Source organism: Leuciscus leuciscus, assembly GCF_965113295.1.
Source record: "Leuciscus leuciscus genome assembly, chromosome: 7".
Lineage (NCBI taxonomy): Eukaryota > Metazoa > Chordata > Actinopteri > Cypriniformes > Leuciscidae > Leuciscus > Leuciscus leuciscus.
This window is the reverse complement of record NC_138731.1, coordinates 5,736,694-5,754,780: the sequence shown is the minus strand read 5'-3', so window position 1 is coordinate 5,754,780 and position 18,087 is coordinate 5,736,694. Positions and strand designations below refer to the sequence as shown.

At 40.1% G+C, this 18,087-nt stretch overlaps 1 protein-coding gene across 1 annotated transcript in view; it reads right to left on the bottom strand.

Annotated features, from left to right (window-relative positions):
* The window catches only part of ptgfrna (prostaglandin F2 receptor inhibitor a), a 48,988-nt gene that overhangs the window by 5,451 nt on the left and 25,450 nt on the right, over positions 1 to 18,087 (bottom strand). Inside the window, exons 4-7 of the mRNA XM_082176125.1 lie at positions 15,587 to 16,009; positions 12,870 to 13,274; positions 11,322 to 11,429; positions 3,366 to 3,662 (exon numbers count right to left, since the gene is read on the bottom strand). Coding sequence (XP_082032251.1) covers positions 3,366 to 3,662; positions 11,322 to 11,429; positions 12,870 to 13,274; positions 15,587 to 16,009 — 1,233 coding nt within the window. The remainder of the gene's footprint in view (positions 1 to 3,365; positions 3,663 to 11,321; positions 11,430 to 12,869; positions 13,275 to 15,586; positions 16,010 to 18,087) is intronic.

The window sequence follows — 18,087 nt, the reverse complement described above, 5'->3', positions numbered from 1 at the left end:
TATTTTTTTATATTTAAACAGCTCAAACACACCTATTTACATATATAATGCTGCATTAAAGGAGTCATAACCTAGTATTACCTTGGATACCCACGCTCTATTATAGTCTTTCAGGCCCTTCTAAAAAAGAAAAGTGGAAGAAAAATAAACACAGAGCTCCTCTGACCCTTATTTCTGAAGGCATTATTGTCTCGCGAGATCTGATGCGATATTTTGGCTGTCGTGGACGGTCATTTTAATAATGCAAATGAGGGGCGCGTTGATTGGTGGCAGGAAGGAGGGGGGTTGACACCGCAGGTAACTTCAGCATATCATTCCAAAATGACATCATGGCGCAAGTTGTGAATGAACCCGACCTGGCCGCGACCTACGGAATTCAACCGTATATGTATGAGCCAGACTCTGAACCTGAGCTGGAAAGGGAAGATGTAGAGTCGATGGAAGGACGTCTACATCAAGATGTCTCTGAATGGTAAAGACAATCATTTTGACTGAGACATACATTATACCTTTTATTTAATGTAGATTACATTAACGGAGATGTAGTCTACTTTTTTTTATCAGCTTACAGTGGTTATTGAGATCAACGTTTGCTATCATGTGGCGTTTTTGCCTTGTTTCACGTTGTGGTTTTTTAGACATTCAAATTTGTGAACGATTCCGGCGTAAAATGATTAGCACAGACACCTAACGTTAAGCCAGTGGGAAGGGTTGTAGGAACCGCGTCATTAAAAATGAATTTAATCCACTGGTCCCTGACAGCTTGGTCCGTTCTTGGGAGAGAAAACACATTTAAGTTACATGTTGATTCTGGCAGTCAACAACAGAGCAACTCACGTGTGAACTACGTTTCTGCATCTTTCGCGACTGAATATGAGGGGGAGAGGGGCAGGGCGGGCTTCCTGCAGCATAGGTCTGCGGTGTCCATATATGGTATATCCTGCCCCGTCATGACGTCAAGTCGGCGCAGAAATTAAAATCTCGTATTTGAGTGCGCGTGCACGTGGGCTGGTTTACGAACTCAGGGGTAAACAAACGCTTCACTTTTAAATATCGGCTTCCCGGCCAGTGTATAATCGTTAGGCAATCATAACATACATTGATTCTCGTGGAAAAGTGAAAATTACAGGTCATGACTCCTTTACGTAAGGGACAAAAATGAAAATAAAATCAACCCCATAGTGGATTCTTAGTGATCAAGGACACGTTCCAGTTCAGCCTATTGCAAAGGTTCTGCCAGTAGTGGGCACTCATGCAACGTAAGCAATGACGTACAACCGAGTGAACGAGACGGAAGGAAGTTAGTGAGTGAAGGGCGTGACAATTTTGGACTGGAACGCAGCCAAGGTCTCCACAGAATATGCTGGAGCAGGGCTGGGCAACTCTGGCCCTCGAGATCTACTTTCCTGCAGAGTTTGGCTCCAACTCTGATCAAACTCAGCTGTCTGTAGCTTTCTAGTAATCCTGAAGAGGTTGATTAGCTTGTTCAGGTGTGTTTGATCAGGGTTGGACCTGAACTCTGCAGGAAAGTAGATCTCGAGGGCCAGAGCTGCCCAGGAGCCATTATTGAGGTCTTCTGTAAGACCCAAACTAATAAAGCTTTCTGAGACTACTCTGAAGAGAGTGGAGTCCAGAAAGTCTTTACTTGCTGGCTCACTTCACACTCATCCCAATATATCTTCCAGAGATCAGGACGATACAGGGGGAATGTGTGGTTGCCACAGGCCAGTGGTTCTGAAAGACAGGTTTTCCAGTGTTGCCATCTTAGTCTCATGTGTATTCACCATAACCTCTATTTTTGACCCTTCCCGGCAATTGTCTCCATTAGGTTTTGCATAGCATGCATAAAGTTAGATATGCTGTCTAAGTAAATGTTCACATTTTTGTTTAGAGTGGGAATTACAGCTACAAGATCAACTGTGGAAAGTAATAACTACTTCTCACGGAAAGATACTTTTCAACTTTTCAAAAAACCTTGGCAAATAGTGCAGTCATATCGAATACTTTTATGGTGATTTCATGTCGTTTTTTGACAGACTATGAACTGTGTTGGATAGAAAAACATCAGCGTACAGGTTATTGCTCATTAACCGTACTCATTAATGGAATCAGATTCAGAACCAGAATTTAAAGAGGTCATGAAATGGCAAATCTAAATGCTTTTGATATTTCCATATATAATAAAACCATACTGCAAGTTTCAAACTTCAAAGATAACTCCCTAGTTTAAATGATGAGTGTTTGTTTTGCACTCTTCTGAAACGGCAGGATCTGAAATCGGCCCATTTTTCCTTCAGACGTCCTTTAACATGCAAATGAAGCAGGTGTGCTCTTAATAACTCATGTCTGTCCATCATCACAAGAGCAATAGTGCTGTTCGAGATGTCGAGAAAGATAAGACCGTCTGATGTTGGTCTGTCCCTGAGCTCCTGAAACTGCACATACCCTTCCAAAAGATCAGGCTTTTAGAAATGCATGACTGAAGTTTATTGTTTTAATGGCATGTCTGAGCGATTGAACGAGAATGTTTTTGTTTGTTTGTCTCATTTCACAACAGACTCTTTTCTTAAAGTCCCCCTGTGGTGAAAATCCAGCTTTTAAATGTTGTTTATATGTCTATGTAAAAAATCATAAAAAAGTATTTTCTCCTTAAAACTGCAGTGAACCAAAGACAGTCTCAAACACACGGTTTGAAATCGCTGGTGTTTCTGATGTCACAAACTACTTTGTAACCAATCAGATCAACGTGTGATCGTCAACCAGTGGATCTCTGAGCTGAGTGAGTGAGTGGAGGCGGGGCTCATTTGCATATTCATAGAACCGCGTATACTAAACGAGGCAAGGGTGTCGAGTTACATTCAAGATATTTTAAGGCATGACAAAATTTACGTTTAAATATGTCACTTTGGTGATCAAAGATGAGTTTTAAGGGATACAATTATTGACTTTATTATTCTCAACATGCTGCCGCTTTTTCCTAAATATCTTGTATCGAAAGCTCTGGCAGTGTCAATTACTTTGTCCTCGGGGGGAATCGTTGTGGTTGCATTGGTTCGTTTCTATTTGACTCTGGCTCAAACATACACGGCTCTATTACAGCGCTCTCCATCTTGAATGTCAAAACATACATGACACATGCTGAGGGGGAGGGCATGGATACGGCACGATGAACTTGGCCAATTACAGCAGTGGGGGTTTTCTGCCGTTTCTGAAAGCGGTGACACCTCTTAAGAGGAAGTGTTTGTGGCAGAGAGAAAACGAGGATGGAAAATGACCATTTTACACTTTGTTTTGAGTAAGCTAACCTCCAGAAATGACCCCTTTAACAATCCCATCCCTAGACTAGATTCCCATTAGGATCTTACATTGCATCTGGACCGAGAGGAATGTTGAAGACGAGGTGAGGTCCTTCTCCTTGCTCCAGGCTCCAGTAGCCGGGGACAGGAGCCAGGGAGTGGCGCTACAGTGGTACTCTCCCGCATCTCTGTCCTGAGTCTTGTGCAGGCTGAGGACAAACGTGTGTCGGTCGGTGCGCTCCAGGCTGCTGTCGTTGGAGCTCTTCTTCACCACCCCCCAGCGGTCCATGCTGATGAGAGGCACTCCTCCGTTATCCACCGCCCAGCCGGAGCCCTGGAACCAGCGGACGTCGAACGCCACATCACCTGTGGACACACGGGGGGAAACTGGTCAAGACAACGTGGAAAAAATCACATTTAAACACCTGCCATCACACCACTGAACTGTGTTGCTCTACACATTTTGTCATTGAATAACATGTTTTACTCAGAAATATGTCTGATTATGATTATGATTTCATGAGAGGTACACTAAAGGTAAAAAGTTTTGAATAATTAACAAGAAAAAAATAATATGACTTTCAAAAAAATATTATAAAATATGTTTCAGTAACCGATATTTAAAATTGTAATGATATTTCACAATATTTTAAAATGTAATTTATTCCTGTGAATGCAAAATCATTACTCCAGTCTTCAGTGTGATTTGATGCTCAAGAAACATTTATGATGATTATCAATGTTGAAAACAGTTGTGCTGCAAAACATTGAACAATTATTTATTTTTATTCAGCAAGGATGCATTAAATTGATAAAGTGACAGTAAAGACATTTAAAATGTTACAAAAGATTATATTTCAAAGAAATGCTGTTCTTTTGAACTTCCTATTCATCAAAGAATCCTGAAAAATAAAATGTGTCACAGTTTCCAAAAAAATATGGATCGGCACGACTGTTTTCAACATTAATAATAATCATAAATGTTTCTTGATCATCAAATCATCATATTAGAATGATTTCTGAAGGATCATGTGACACTGAAGACTGGAGTAATGATGCTGAAAATTCAGCTTTGATCACAGGAATAAATTACAGCGGTTTTAAATTGTAATAATTCACTTTTTTTTTTACTGCATTTTGAAATTTTCTAATAAATGTAGCCTTTGTGAGCAGAAGAGACTTCTCTCAAAAGCATTTAGGAAAATCATAATTACTCCTAACTTTTGACAGGTGGTGTATCTCATGTGGATTTGACGAATCGACGCTCTTGTTCATAGGCGTTGTGTTTCAGCACTTCAAACATGCGTGCCGCTGCTGCAGATTATTCATGTACGTTTACCACAACCACAAGTGTATCCATGATGTGTATGCAAACGAAACTAAGCTAAAAGGTGTCTTTCAAGTGGCTGAACAGCACTAGTGCTCCAGGTAGGAGGCAGAAACTGATGTGAGGCAGGAGACTCGGACAGGCCTGTACACGCCGGCCCACTGCTATGTGAGGAATCTCAATGAAGGCCATTGGGTAATCAGAAACTGACAACCACCATCACCACAGCATTCTGGTACTCAACCCACAGCCCAGCTGATGACTACAAGAATCCCATGTAGCACAACTGCGCACAACTTATGACTCTTAAACTGTCCTATGGATCTTCACAACTCCAGAGTTCATGACAAATTCAGAATTTTTTAGCAATATATTTAGCTTTTTTTCAATATCTTGATATTGATTTTGTTTGACACTGGCTTAAAGGTTACATATTCTGCCCCTTTTCACAAGATGTAATATAAATCTCTGGTGTCCTCAGAATTTCAGCTCAAAATTCCCCAAATCATTTATTATAGCTTGTCAAATTTGCCCCTTTTTGGGTGTGAGGAAAAATGCACCGTTTTTGTGTGTGTCCCTTTAAAGGCAAATGAGCTGTTGCTCCGCCTCCGATCAGAAGAGGGCGGAGCCTTTACACGAGCTTCAGAACTCCAGCAATAACAAAACCCACCAATCTCACTCATCCAGAGTCTCAGAATAACCAGTAGCGAGAGCAGCTTTACAGAGACTCAGAGGTTCACTTTTAGACACACCTGGACGTTTCTGAATGCTTAGTGGAGACATGGATGTAGTTGTTGTGGAGTTACATTGATTAATCTCATCATCATGTTTAACTTTTACACAAGTTGGTCTTTATAAGACAGCGGTGACATGTTTTGGTCAGTAGTGTTCAGTGCTCGTCTGTGCTCAACCACAGAGCGGTTTCATGCTTTACTGGATATTTTGCCATTGCGCTGGAACTGGTCACTGTTGTCGCTTGAGAGAGCAAATGACGGTAATATTATAATAAGATCCTCTTCATACGTCAGAAGGGGAGTGAAATCTGATCGGCTCATTTTATGACATGTTTGCATATCAAAAAGTTACTGGGTTTCACTGTTCATATTTTCTGGGTTGGTAGAAGCACTGGAGACCCGATTATAGCACTGAAACACGGGACAAGTCCCCTTTAAAAGCATTTTAGAGGAACCATCACTTCAACCAAATGTTTTACACACACACTCAAGCATGTTAGGATCATTTTTTTCTGCTATATTGCCAAGTCCTGCTCTCTTTAATACAGTAATCGATTACCTCACAAGTCAATCTCCAGTTAAGATTCAGTCCAACTATGATGATGCTAGTTGGGAAATGAAGGAAAGCCTCTGGCACTGCAGGGGTCCTGATCATCTTTACTGTGTATGTTATATGATCATCAGTGGATGAGGAATGACATGTCCGAACTAGCGCTCGCTTCCGGAGCCCGAGGTTGGACTGTTCCCTACATTCACTGGATAAGTGTGACAGGCCAGATGCGGGATGCATTTTGAGCATCACTGCTTTATTAGTGTACAAAAAATGACTCTAAGGCTGGTGTTTCCCACACCTCAAACACTTGCCCTGTGAAGAGAGATATTTTTATGGACATAAAACATCTCTCACTGTTGCAAATGCCTAAATAATAAATAAAAACCCTGTTTTCAAAGTAAAAAGGTTTGCTTCATAGCTTCCATAGTTTGCGTAGGACTGCGTCTGATCTCCAGCACAGGCGTTGTCTCTGAACCGGAGCTCGTATGGAGCCTGAGGGAGCCGCGCTGGCCTTATTCTCAACCACTGGAAACAACTAGGCCAAAATGAGCCTTAAAACAATGTTCTTTCTGCAGAATAAGAGAGGAACTGGTGAGTAGCTCTGACTCTCTGCTGTGGGTTCAGATTGTCCTCGCGGGTCCCTTCCTCTCCCGGCCCTCGCTTCCCTTCAGCCGAAGCACATGTTCTCGGATACATTACTGGAGTACATTAGTCAGCCTGAGCGCAAGAACAAGCAATGCAGGCATTAAGATTTATGAGTTTAATTAAAAATTAAACACTGTAATGTGATTTCACACTACAGAGCTGTAGAGGAATAGTTCACCCAAACCGAGGTGAACATGTCGTTCCCAACTTGTATTCTATTATTATGTGTTTTTTGGGGAGAAAAAACCCCCCTTAAGATCTAAAAAAAAAAATAAAATAAAAAAAAAATAATACATTTACATAGACCCTCCCCTCGAAGAAATCAGGACAGAAGTGTTTGAAAGTGGACAAAAGAGAGGGATTAAGACACCAGGTGTGAACGGGAATGTGTCTCCCTCGTCTACTTGTGATACGATCGACCAAAACACAGCTTAATACCAGGAGTAAACAGGGCTTTACTGACACAAGACTACATCTTTATTTCTTCTGTGTGACATAAAAGAAGCTATTTTGAGAAATGTCTTATGAGAAAAGGTGCAGTGTGTAATATTTAGGAGGATCTGTTACAGAAATGCAATATCATATACATAACTGTGTGTTCAGTGGTGTATAAAGACCTTACTTAATGAACCGTTGTGTTTTTATTAGCTTAGAATGATCATTTCTCTCTACACACACCGCGGGTCCCCTTACATCCACATGTTTCTACGGTGGCCCTGAACGGACAAACCCGTTTCTTCACTATGTTGTTCTTCGTCGTGTAAAGAAGCTAAAGCTAAAGTCAGCGGATAAAACACTGACACAATGATGAACACGTAACAATAATATTCGCAATAACATCGTTTTACTGAATAATTAAGTAAACCTAATTTCCTAATTTATCTTTGTATAGAAACCTCATTGTTTAACTGGCTACTCTCTGCTGTCTCAGACGACGACATCACTTCCTGTCGGCCATCGTAACTTCTGTTGGGTGCAGTTCGCAACCTCACCACTAGATGCCGCTAAACATCACACACTGCACCTTTAAGTCCATAGAATGGAAGTCGATGGGCTTCAGTGCAGTTCAAGTTAATGATTGGACTCTCCCTTTAGTTTGCTTCATGTTCCTCAAACAAAGCGTACCGCGTGTGGCTTCAGAAGCCTTGCAATGATGAGTCATGTGGACGATTTCTACAGAAAATAAGACCGGATGGGAATTACATACTGGTGAGTAAATGATGACAAGTTTCATTCTTCGGTGAACTGCTCTTTAAAAACACAAATCCTCCGAGACACTGTACGGTCTGCTGCTGTTCGACTCCCTGGGGATTACACTTAAAGAAGCACAAAGGAAACAGAAACCTTTTCCTTCAGGGCGACAATCTTCTCAGAATCCTAACAATAAAAGCAGCACAAAAACATCTCTGGTTTCTCTATACTGTGCAGTGAATAGAGAAGTGTGAACATTGTGTTGACATGTATCTATGACTTCAGCAAGTGTGTGCCTGTCTGTGGCTTCAGACGGGTGAGGGAGGAACGCTTTACCTCTTACACTCAGTATTACCCAACATTCAACTTCAAGAGTGCAACATTTCTGACTGATACGGTCAGTGTGTTCTCTGTATGTTCAGGGTCACTAAACAAACACACATCCAACCACTGACGTCCAGTAGGAAACCGCAGTGCTTGAAAGGCAGAAAAATAACAGTTTTAGGTTTTAATCATGTGAGCCATGACAATATACCACCAACAAGCAATTTGTCTGTCCGTGTCCACATCAAATGAGGCAAAATCAGCCAAACACAAACCAGCCAATCAGAAGAGTTTCCTGAACTTCCCTCTCTTTTCAACTACTGTACTGGGTGTGGGTGTATTAGGTTTCGTATATTGGGTGTTTTGTGTTTATTTGCAGCTCATTTTCATGTTTTCTACTATTTCAAACAGATCTAATACTTCTAAAAATCTTTTGGAAGTTGATATCACAATTAATAAGCTAAAACAATCTACAAACAAGAGGTTGTGTAGAACTTTAAAGTCACCATGAAATCAAAATTGTTCATTTAAATTATTTTGTGAAATATTGTTATAAATTATTTATACGTGGACGCATCATTATTGTTTTAAATTCAGAATAACTCCCCCTCCCTCTTGCAGCATCTCTTCCCTGATCAGCCAATAGCAAACCACAACCATCCAATCAATTCCACACAGACAAAATCAAGCCCCGCCCACATTTGTTCTTGTTCCAGAAGGCGTTTCACTCGGATATATACGGCACAAGTAGGCGTTTGCGATATGTTGCCTACTATAATATCGTGATTGTTGTTTTAACAAGGTGTGATCTGACATCATTGAGTATGTCCCTCACTTTACAGACACACACATAGAGAGTTGCACGCATACTTTACGTGATGTAGTCTAGTAGGTTAGACTAGTGCGCTTGTGCATTTAGAGCGCACGCTTTCACTGTGTGATTTAGTCTAGTAAAAGGCATTTATAATGTCCTCAATATTCAAAATAAGGGGCAAAAATACCTCTGTATGTCTTTTATATTTGTCATTTAATAAAGTTAATCAATATCACACAAAGAGTGCTGATTTTTCTCCAAATCAGGATTATTGCAAATGTGATATTTATTGAAATGTATCAAATCAATAAGTATTTGATAGTGACTCGATGTCGCAATATTGCCTGTTTTTGCTCTATTTCACCAACGAAAATAGCTAAATCTCTGAGCAACACACGGATGTGTTTTGTTACTGAATGAATGAATTGGTTGAATGAATGATTCAATGACTCACTCATTAAGACAGTCAGATGCTTTGTACCTGAATGAATCAGGAGTTTGAATAAATCGATGATTGAACATTCAAGTTAAACTCAATGACTCACTCATTAAAAGTGATTTGCTGCCACCTACTGGCGGTTTTAATTTCACATTTAAAGTACATTTTCTTTTTTTAAATAATTTAAAAAATGTCAATATTCAACCTTTTACGTTTAAGGCATCAAAACATTATTTATGCATGTGTAACTGCAGGTTAAATACATTTACGTCCCTCTGAGCTGCATTAAACAGTCTGTGTAAAAGGATCCAAATCCACTTCAGATGCAGCTTCTGTTTCCTCTGCATTGCAAAGATTAAAACATTTTTATGCCGATTTCAATGAAATTATACGAAATTGAATTTATTGATTAAATGTAAGAATATTGATTAAATGTAAGAATTTTGACACAAAATATGATGCATACATTTAATTAGTTTAGAAAAAAGGTTTTATAAAAAGGTAAAAATGCCCATAAAAAGGTAAAAATCAATTGAAACTTCACCACAAGTGAACAGCCCACTGCACAGAACAAACTTTAGGAGTCTCTGTCCTAAACCTGACAAGGTACCAACATAATATTGAGATGATATTTTTTGTCAATATCGCAATCACAATTAGAAAAAATGAGAGCAACTTCCATTTCATGTCGACTTTCAATGACAAACGTTCCAATTCTGCCAAAATTGGACCAGGGGTGGTGGTGGCGCAATGGATAAGACACATGCCTTTGGTGTGAGAGACCCGGGTTCGAATCCACTGTGAGACACCAATGTGTCCCTGAGCAAGACACTTAACCCCTAGTTGCTCCAGAGGCGTGCGACCTCTGACATATATAGCAATTGTAAGTCGCTTTGTATAAAAGCGTCAGCTAAATGAATAAATGTAAAATGTAAATGTAAATGTAAAATTGGAAGAAAGGACCAGTTTACCACAAGGATCCTCATTCATGACATTTTACATATTATACGCTTTGTTAATTATAGACTTTGGCTAATTTGATTATGCTTTCAGCTACTAATAAGAGCAGTGAGTTCTATTAAACACATTTACCAGATTTAAATAGATTCCACAGATTTTCACAAATGTGTACAAATGCCAAAACGCCTACTTTTTAATAGTAGACCAATAAGTAATAGACGAATGCAGTCTCATTTGTGAAGTTTAAGCACTAAAGTCTTTAGGCATTATAAAGAAGCACTTCAATTTACTACCCCATATAACAGCTCATACCGTATTTATGAGTAACTATTAAGCAACAGCAACAAAAGGAAAAGACGTGATACAGGATGTGACTCAGGGGGCGAAGTTCAGGTAATCATTCCTAAATGGAGGCATTAGTTTATAATATTGTCTGTGAATAACTGCAAAACCCCACAAAACATGAGCAACAGCAAGTGACTTCTAAAGTAAAACGAAGACTCTGGTGCTGATGAATAAACTGAACACTGATGCCTTAATCAAAACGTTAAACCTGGATACTGATATTAACACATGCCATCCAGAGAGCTTATAAGGTGAGAGCGGATTACGGCCAGACTGAACAGAGCATCCACACTAAAATGACTGGTCAAAAGCTAAAAAGTGTTTTACAAAAAAACTTTAAATAATTAAAATACTTAAAGCACTCGGCTACTTTTGAGGTTCTGTTCATTTCTTACATCAGCGCTTTAAGCAGAATGTGACATTGTGAATTGAACAGGGAGATTCAAGTTCAGTGTGGGTGAATTTCACAAAACCCAAAATACATTCCGGTACAATAAAACCGTATTCTCATTACTTAGAAGTATATACTTTATAATAATTTGGACATAAACCAAAATCAAAATGCAATGTCACTGGATTAGATAAATTATCAAATTATCAAACTAGAATTAGACATCAGAAGGTTTGAAATTATAAAAGAGAAAAACTATTGTACTATATGGATATTCATTATGGTAGTATCTCAGCACTTGCCAGTGTTTGGAGAGACATCCAGTGTGGAAATGATGCACTTCATCTGAACTGTGTCTCCTGGTAACACATTGTGTGCTTCTGAATGAATGGATATGTTGAACACTGGACCTGCAGACGGGGAAACACACACACATTCACACATTAAAGTCTACCTAGATTTCATAGTCTTTAAGTGGATGTTGAAGACTTCTATGAACATTTCAAAAATCTGTTTCTTCATACTTTTGTTCTAATTCATAAAAAAAAAAAAGAGAGTAAAAGAGAGAGTTCCGAAGTTCCAAAGAGAGAGAGTTCCAAAGTTCCAAAGAGAGATAGTTCAGAGAGTTCCAAAGTTCCAAAGCCGAATTTGAATCTCAAAAGTGATTGAATTGTAATATTCCACATAGTGGAACTCCTAATAGGGCTTTGCTTGAGAGCTTCACCTCTCAATTGATTTCAAAAGTTGCAATGATGCAATACACTGATTAAAATGGACCATTATACCCAACATATGTGTGTTATGCACTTTAATATGCAGTCTGAACTATTATTACAGATACTTTATCAGTGAATGAAATATTGATGCAGGGCTTTTTCAAAAGACAAAAGTATCAAGTTGTTACCGCGTCCTGTCATTTCTGTCTAGATGTGTTTCCTTCTTAAATGTGTCATCATAACACAAAAAGGTGCTTCTAGTTGTAATCCAGATTTTCTCATGACAAAACAAAATCACATTTAAAATAATTATTGAAGAATTGTTAAACATTAAGAAAATTGGATTTAAAATGATTATATATTTCCCTGGATATGAAAGGGTGGGCAAGCTGTCAAGACCCACCCATAGATCCACGCCTCACATTTTATTCTGTGACATAAAATACATTGTTAATGCCTCCTTTTAATTTTTAAAGCTTTTACTTGTCTTGAAAAAGACGGTTGCCATCAAGTGTCTAAACGTGACTACAGAGGTTATAGCCTACATTTAGCTTTTTACGTCTGGCGGTTGTATTTAAGCTTCAAAATTCATGAAAGTTTAGTTTATTTGTGAAGATTATCAGGTTAACAAAACGTGTAAGAATCATAAACATTTGTTTGGTCACAAACCATACTGGGGTTTTTGTCTAAAATAAATAAATAAAATAAAAACCTTAGGGTGATTCTAACTTTTGGGATGTTCTACAGATATATGTTATCACTGCAGCGCTCTATCATCAACATTTCAGTAGTTTGTTCTGACAGCCTTCATTGTGAAGGATACATGCAACTTTGCCTTAGTATTTGGCTTTAGTTCAGCTTTTGGTACAAGCTTTCACATCAGGAGTTTCTATGGTGTTTTAAAAAGCTGTCTATGAACGAGAGAGTGTGAGTGATTAAGAGAGAGAGAGAGGAATCTGCCCTGAGGGAGAGACTATAGAGCTCTAGTCATCCAGAATCAGACATAAAGAGGGAACTACAGCATTAGTGTGTGTGTGAAACATGACCTCAGCTGTAAACACACCTACAGGCATCACTCCTCTGAGTGTTCAAGCTCACTGTATTCTGAGGCTAGTCTGGTTAGCAGTGTAATACCTGTGTGTTCAAAGGTAATCTCAATCTTGTTGGACTCGGTGCTGACGGCTTTGGTCCACTCTTGTTTCTGATCCCGAGTCCAGGCCGTGACGTCGCAGTAATAGAAGCCGCGATCCGTGACCTGGACCCCGTACAGGCGGAAGCGGTACTCGAGCTGCCCGGTCTTCTCCAGAACCACGCTGTCGACCCGGCTCGGCTCGCCCCACTCCTCCGACTGCAGGACCGAGTCCTGGCTGAGCGACAGCACTTTCCGGGGCTTGCCTCCCAAGGTCTCCACGAAGCGGATGAGGACAGTGTAGCCGGGGTTCCTCAGGTTCTGACCCGTCACCTGACAGGTCATCTCAAACGTGGATCCACCAGTCGAAGCTTCTCTCACACGATGGGCTACGACTCGCACAACTGGAACTGGAAAGACCACACAAAAATACATCATTAAGCAGTTGTAAAAATACAGTCCTTAAACTTTCCTCAAAGAGTGTTTACTCATCTAAAAGACAGGCATGTAGTTTTGTAAGTATATCTCAAAGCAAGAATACTGGGCTTGAACCAGATAGCCAGAACCAATTTTAGACCAAGCAGTTGAAAAGTTGAGAGCAGATATAAATAATTTTACCACTTTGACCAGTAGGTGAAGGACTCACTAAACAGATCTGAAGAATTATAATAGTTGGTGGACAGAAAATGTAACAAATTGGGATACCAATGAATTCTGTTTAACTCAAGCAATATGAATAGACTTCAGTGCGTTACGTTATACTCATTGTTTTCCCGCTGTCCGCAAACTCTCACAACATGGTGGCAATGACACAAAGCTTGTCTGGAGGTAGAGGTCTGTGTGGAATCGATTTTCCTGCAAGATTTCGCACAAAATATGTGCTTGCAACTTTTATGTTTTTTCCCGATCCCTTCTATGTAGATTTTTCAGTCCCAATCCTGTAAAGACAACACCAAGCTGACGGTCGGGCAACGGCGGGCGTTTTTGAGCGTCGGTAGGCTTGGTTCTTTCGGTGTGTTCCTGACTCAAGACGGATGCCGTGTTTATTTTGGGGGGCCAATTCATGTTGAATCTGCGTCGGTGAGCGAGAGAACTCTGATTGGCTGTTCAGCTTAATGAACGAGTCAGTGCACGAGAATAAGAACAAAAGTGGTGAATGCGAGCAAAGAAGTCAAGACTGGATGAAGACTGTGATCAGTGTGATTGGTGTTCAAAATGGTGATAAGCACTGCTTTGTTTACAGACTGCATATATACAGTCCTAGTTTCGGTTCCCCTTTCTGAATGATATCTGCTGCTGATATAGACAGATATCTACTTCCACGCAGGCGCAGAACGCATGTGCTAGTTGTCAGTCACCTTTTGTTCTTTCGGTGTGTTCAACCACAGCTTTTTGGCCGAGACACAGTCAGCTTTCATCACCGCTAGTTCTCTGATGTGGGCTTGGTGTGTCCCGAGAGCTTTAGAGTCAGTCTCCTGTGGTGTCGAAGGCTACTTTTTCTAATTCCCCAACACACAGACCTCACATTGTTGCATGTTATGTCACAGCAGTCAACAGAAAGGTACTCTGCCTCACTGTTGCTTGCAATCCAAAGACATTGAAAATATCAGTCATGTAAACTGCTTATTTTGTGTGTTCAATGGACGAATAAATCATATAACATTCTGCACTTTAAAAACTAATTAATTTAGTTAATTAATTAATTAACTTTTAATACATTTTCTGATCCTGTAGTAGTCGATAAGGAGTGCAGACCTCTATTTGGAGGCTCTCCAGTCAAATTTGACAGAGATTGATTGGAAATCCTTTAAAAATGCTGGACGATTCATCTGAAGATAATCTGAGCATATTTTGGTAAAGACTTGACAAACTTTGTAGTTTGGGAATTTTGACAAAATTCCATGTCTAGATAACACCGTTCATAGCTAATGAGCTGTTAGTGGCGCTAGAGGATTTAAGAAAAAGATCTCAAAATTTTGACGTTCCTCAATTAGTGTGCCAAATGTCTCAACTTTCTGCCATTCGATTCTTCCAGAAATGGTAAACAAAGAATACTAACACACGCCAGCACACCTTACAGGTGCTTGCCACCTAACAACTATCAGAAACGTACATTTCGTTGGTATCAGATACAGTTTCAGAGCACAGCATCAGTGAAAATGCAGTGGAAAGCGCCCAGTCCCAGACAGAGCGGCCATTGTGAGCTAAATCTGTCTTCACAGAGAAGACGCCATCACAGACACAATTAAACTCATTTACTCTAATCCCTTATTGAGCGCTGAAAAATGAGACAGTGGAGACTTTCAAACACCGAGCTTTGATGCTTTTTAAAACAGCGCTATAAGTGGTGCAACGGTCACAGATGCTGGGAGCTCTTAGCTCATGGGGTGAAAATGAAATATCGGGAGAGCGACTGAAAACCCTTAAAGGACAGGCTGGGCTAAACACATTCAAACATACTTGCTCAGAGTTTATTTCTGGCCAAAGACATGCTTCATGGCCACCTTTATCAAATTAGATGTAATCCTAGCAGTGTAACGATAGCCTCATGTCACGATTCGATACATATCATGATACTGAACTCACGATACGATATTATTGTGATACACCAAGACAAATGATGAAAGGTTAACAAAAAATGAACTTGATTAAAATGCTAAATGTTGTAAAATTACAACAGCCCTATGTAATAGACAATAAAAGGAAGGGATTTAGTGCTTACTCTGTGGTGTCCATTGAACAGAAACAGGAGTGGACTGGACCTCCTTGGCTTTCTCCCATCCAGCTTGCCGGGTGGGCATCCATGCGCTCACCGCGCAGGAATAAGAGCCCATGTCTGCGTCTCGAGTCTGAAGCATTCGCAGAACGAAGACGTTAGACTCTTTCCTGGTCACCGCTATGTCCCCGCTGTCCAGTCTCGGCCGGTACTCGTCCCCGGGGATCAGAGCTCCTTGCTCATTCAGAAAGGCTATTGTGATCTTCTTCTGGGATGTGTCTCCTGGTGTGTTTGTGGAGTACGACCAGGTCACGGCCAGGCGGCCATCTTGAAGGTGGAGGAGGTCGACCACCTGACAGAGCAGTTCAGTGGGTTCACTGGTGGCCTGGGGGTTCAGAGAGGCTGTGAGGGTCACCTTGAACTGCAGATCTGCGGGAGAGGGAAGGCAAATAAAGACAATCAGTCACACAGAACTAGCCACAAAAAAAGGCATTCTCCTACATCTACACATTTTCAGATATATTTCCCTCCCTTCAAATGTGCCATTGGTCAGACAGTCCCACCTCAAACCACTGTTCAAACAATCAAAGCAAAGTTTTAAAGAGGGCATGAAACGACAGTAAGTGATCGTCTTTTCTTCCCTATTGTGACGTATATCTGAGTGAAACGCTTCTCACTCAAGAAATACTCCCCAGATGTCCATGCAAGATGGAGGAGAGGTTATTTTGATGAATGATTTTGAGGCACATGAATTTAAAACAATAATGATGTTTTAATGCCGGGAAATTGCCATTTAACCATTTACCAGTATTTTTGGGAAGTCCTGTTCACACGGTAGAGACTGTATTGTGTGAAAGGAACTAGAGGTTCATTTGAGCATTGATCACTCAAAATCATTACTTAAGTCCCCACACTGCATCTTTATTAAAGAGATTAATACTTTTATTCATCATGCATGCATTAAATTAATCAAAAGTGTCACGAAAGACATTTATGATGTCACTAAAGATTTCTATTTCCAATAAAAGTTGTTCTTTTGAACTTATTCACTAAAGAATCCTGAAAAAAATATGACCGTTTCCTCGGGAATATGAAGCAGCACGAGCATCATAACTGTTTCTCGAGCATCAAATCATCATATTAGACTGATTTCTGTAGGATCATGTGACACTGAAGACTGGAGTAATGATGCTGAATAAATTACACTTTATATTCACATAGAAAACAGCTGTTTTACATATTAAAAATAATATTTCACAGTTTTTACAGTATTTTTTCAGTATTCAAGAAGAGACGTGAATGTTTGAAAAAATAAATCACCCATTTGACATCAAAACTATATTAAAAGAATGAAAAACACTGTGATATAGTTGTCTTCGGTACAGGCTACATCACCCAGGCTGTAGAGGTATGCTAGCTAGTCGACCTAGATTTATTAGCTTTGCTCTGGGTGAGAGGGGAAGGGCAAGGGTGCACATTCTCTCCATTTCCAGCTGTCATTGTTCAAGCTATGGTAAGCTCTCTCTCTCACACACACACACACACACACACGCGCTCACTAGAGTCACCGTCTCAGCTGTTGTGTGCTTTGAGAAGAGACACCTGTTAGTATGTTTAAGAAACACTTTATGCAGTTCTCTATTGTAAGTACTGTTCTAATAAAGACAAAAGACCTGAAGTGATAAAATTAGCCTCTGAACCAGTTCCTCTGCTTCTTATCTTACCCTGACCCACATCCCACTGTATAACAGCCATGCACTTGCTCTAGCACTGCTGTGTCCTCAGAAACACACTGTAACCACGATCATAAGACCAGCAGAGCTGTGACTACGAGGCGCATTGCGTTCAGAAGCACACTGTGGCAAAGCTTTGAATATCCTGAACATGAAAATTCCCCGAGCTGAATTCACAGCGCCGTTAGAATATGCAAAACACTGATTAACATTTAACGTTGAGGGAGACGAGACTTCAAAAACAAAGCTGCATGTTGCACGGAGATCCTTGACATGATTCTTCTCTCACCAGCGGCAGAACAAGCACGCAACCAGCGGCCCGAAGACTCCACACAAACAGGACCGTTAAACCAGCTGTGAGGTTTCACAGTGAGAGACGGAGGAACACTCCTCAGAAACGAGGCTTTAATAGCACATATATCGTCACGATACAGTCAAGAAGTGTGTTTCTCTCTCCATTACGGTCCATTCATGCAAAATATTATATCAGGGGGTATATTTCATGAACATCTGATCCTGTAGTGTGTGATTGACATTTTATTATTTAAATACAGTATTTGTGTGATCCAATTAGATAATTAGCGTATGACTCAATAATTAGTATACAAGTAATAATCATTGAATCATGTGGAGTGAAAATTCACTTGTACTTGAACAATCTATTATGGAAATCCCTGAAAATGATCCCAACAGGAGAAGCTCAGGAAAGCTACTACTACTATTCATTAAAATGTATTCGTTCTTGGGGTGTGTGACGCCTCCACATGACAGAAA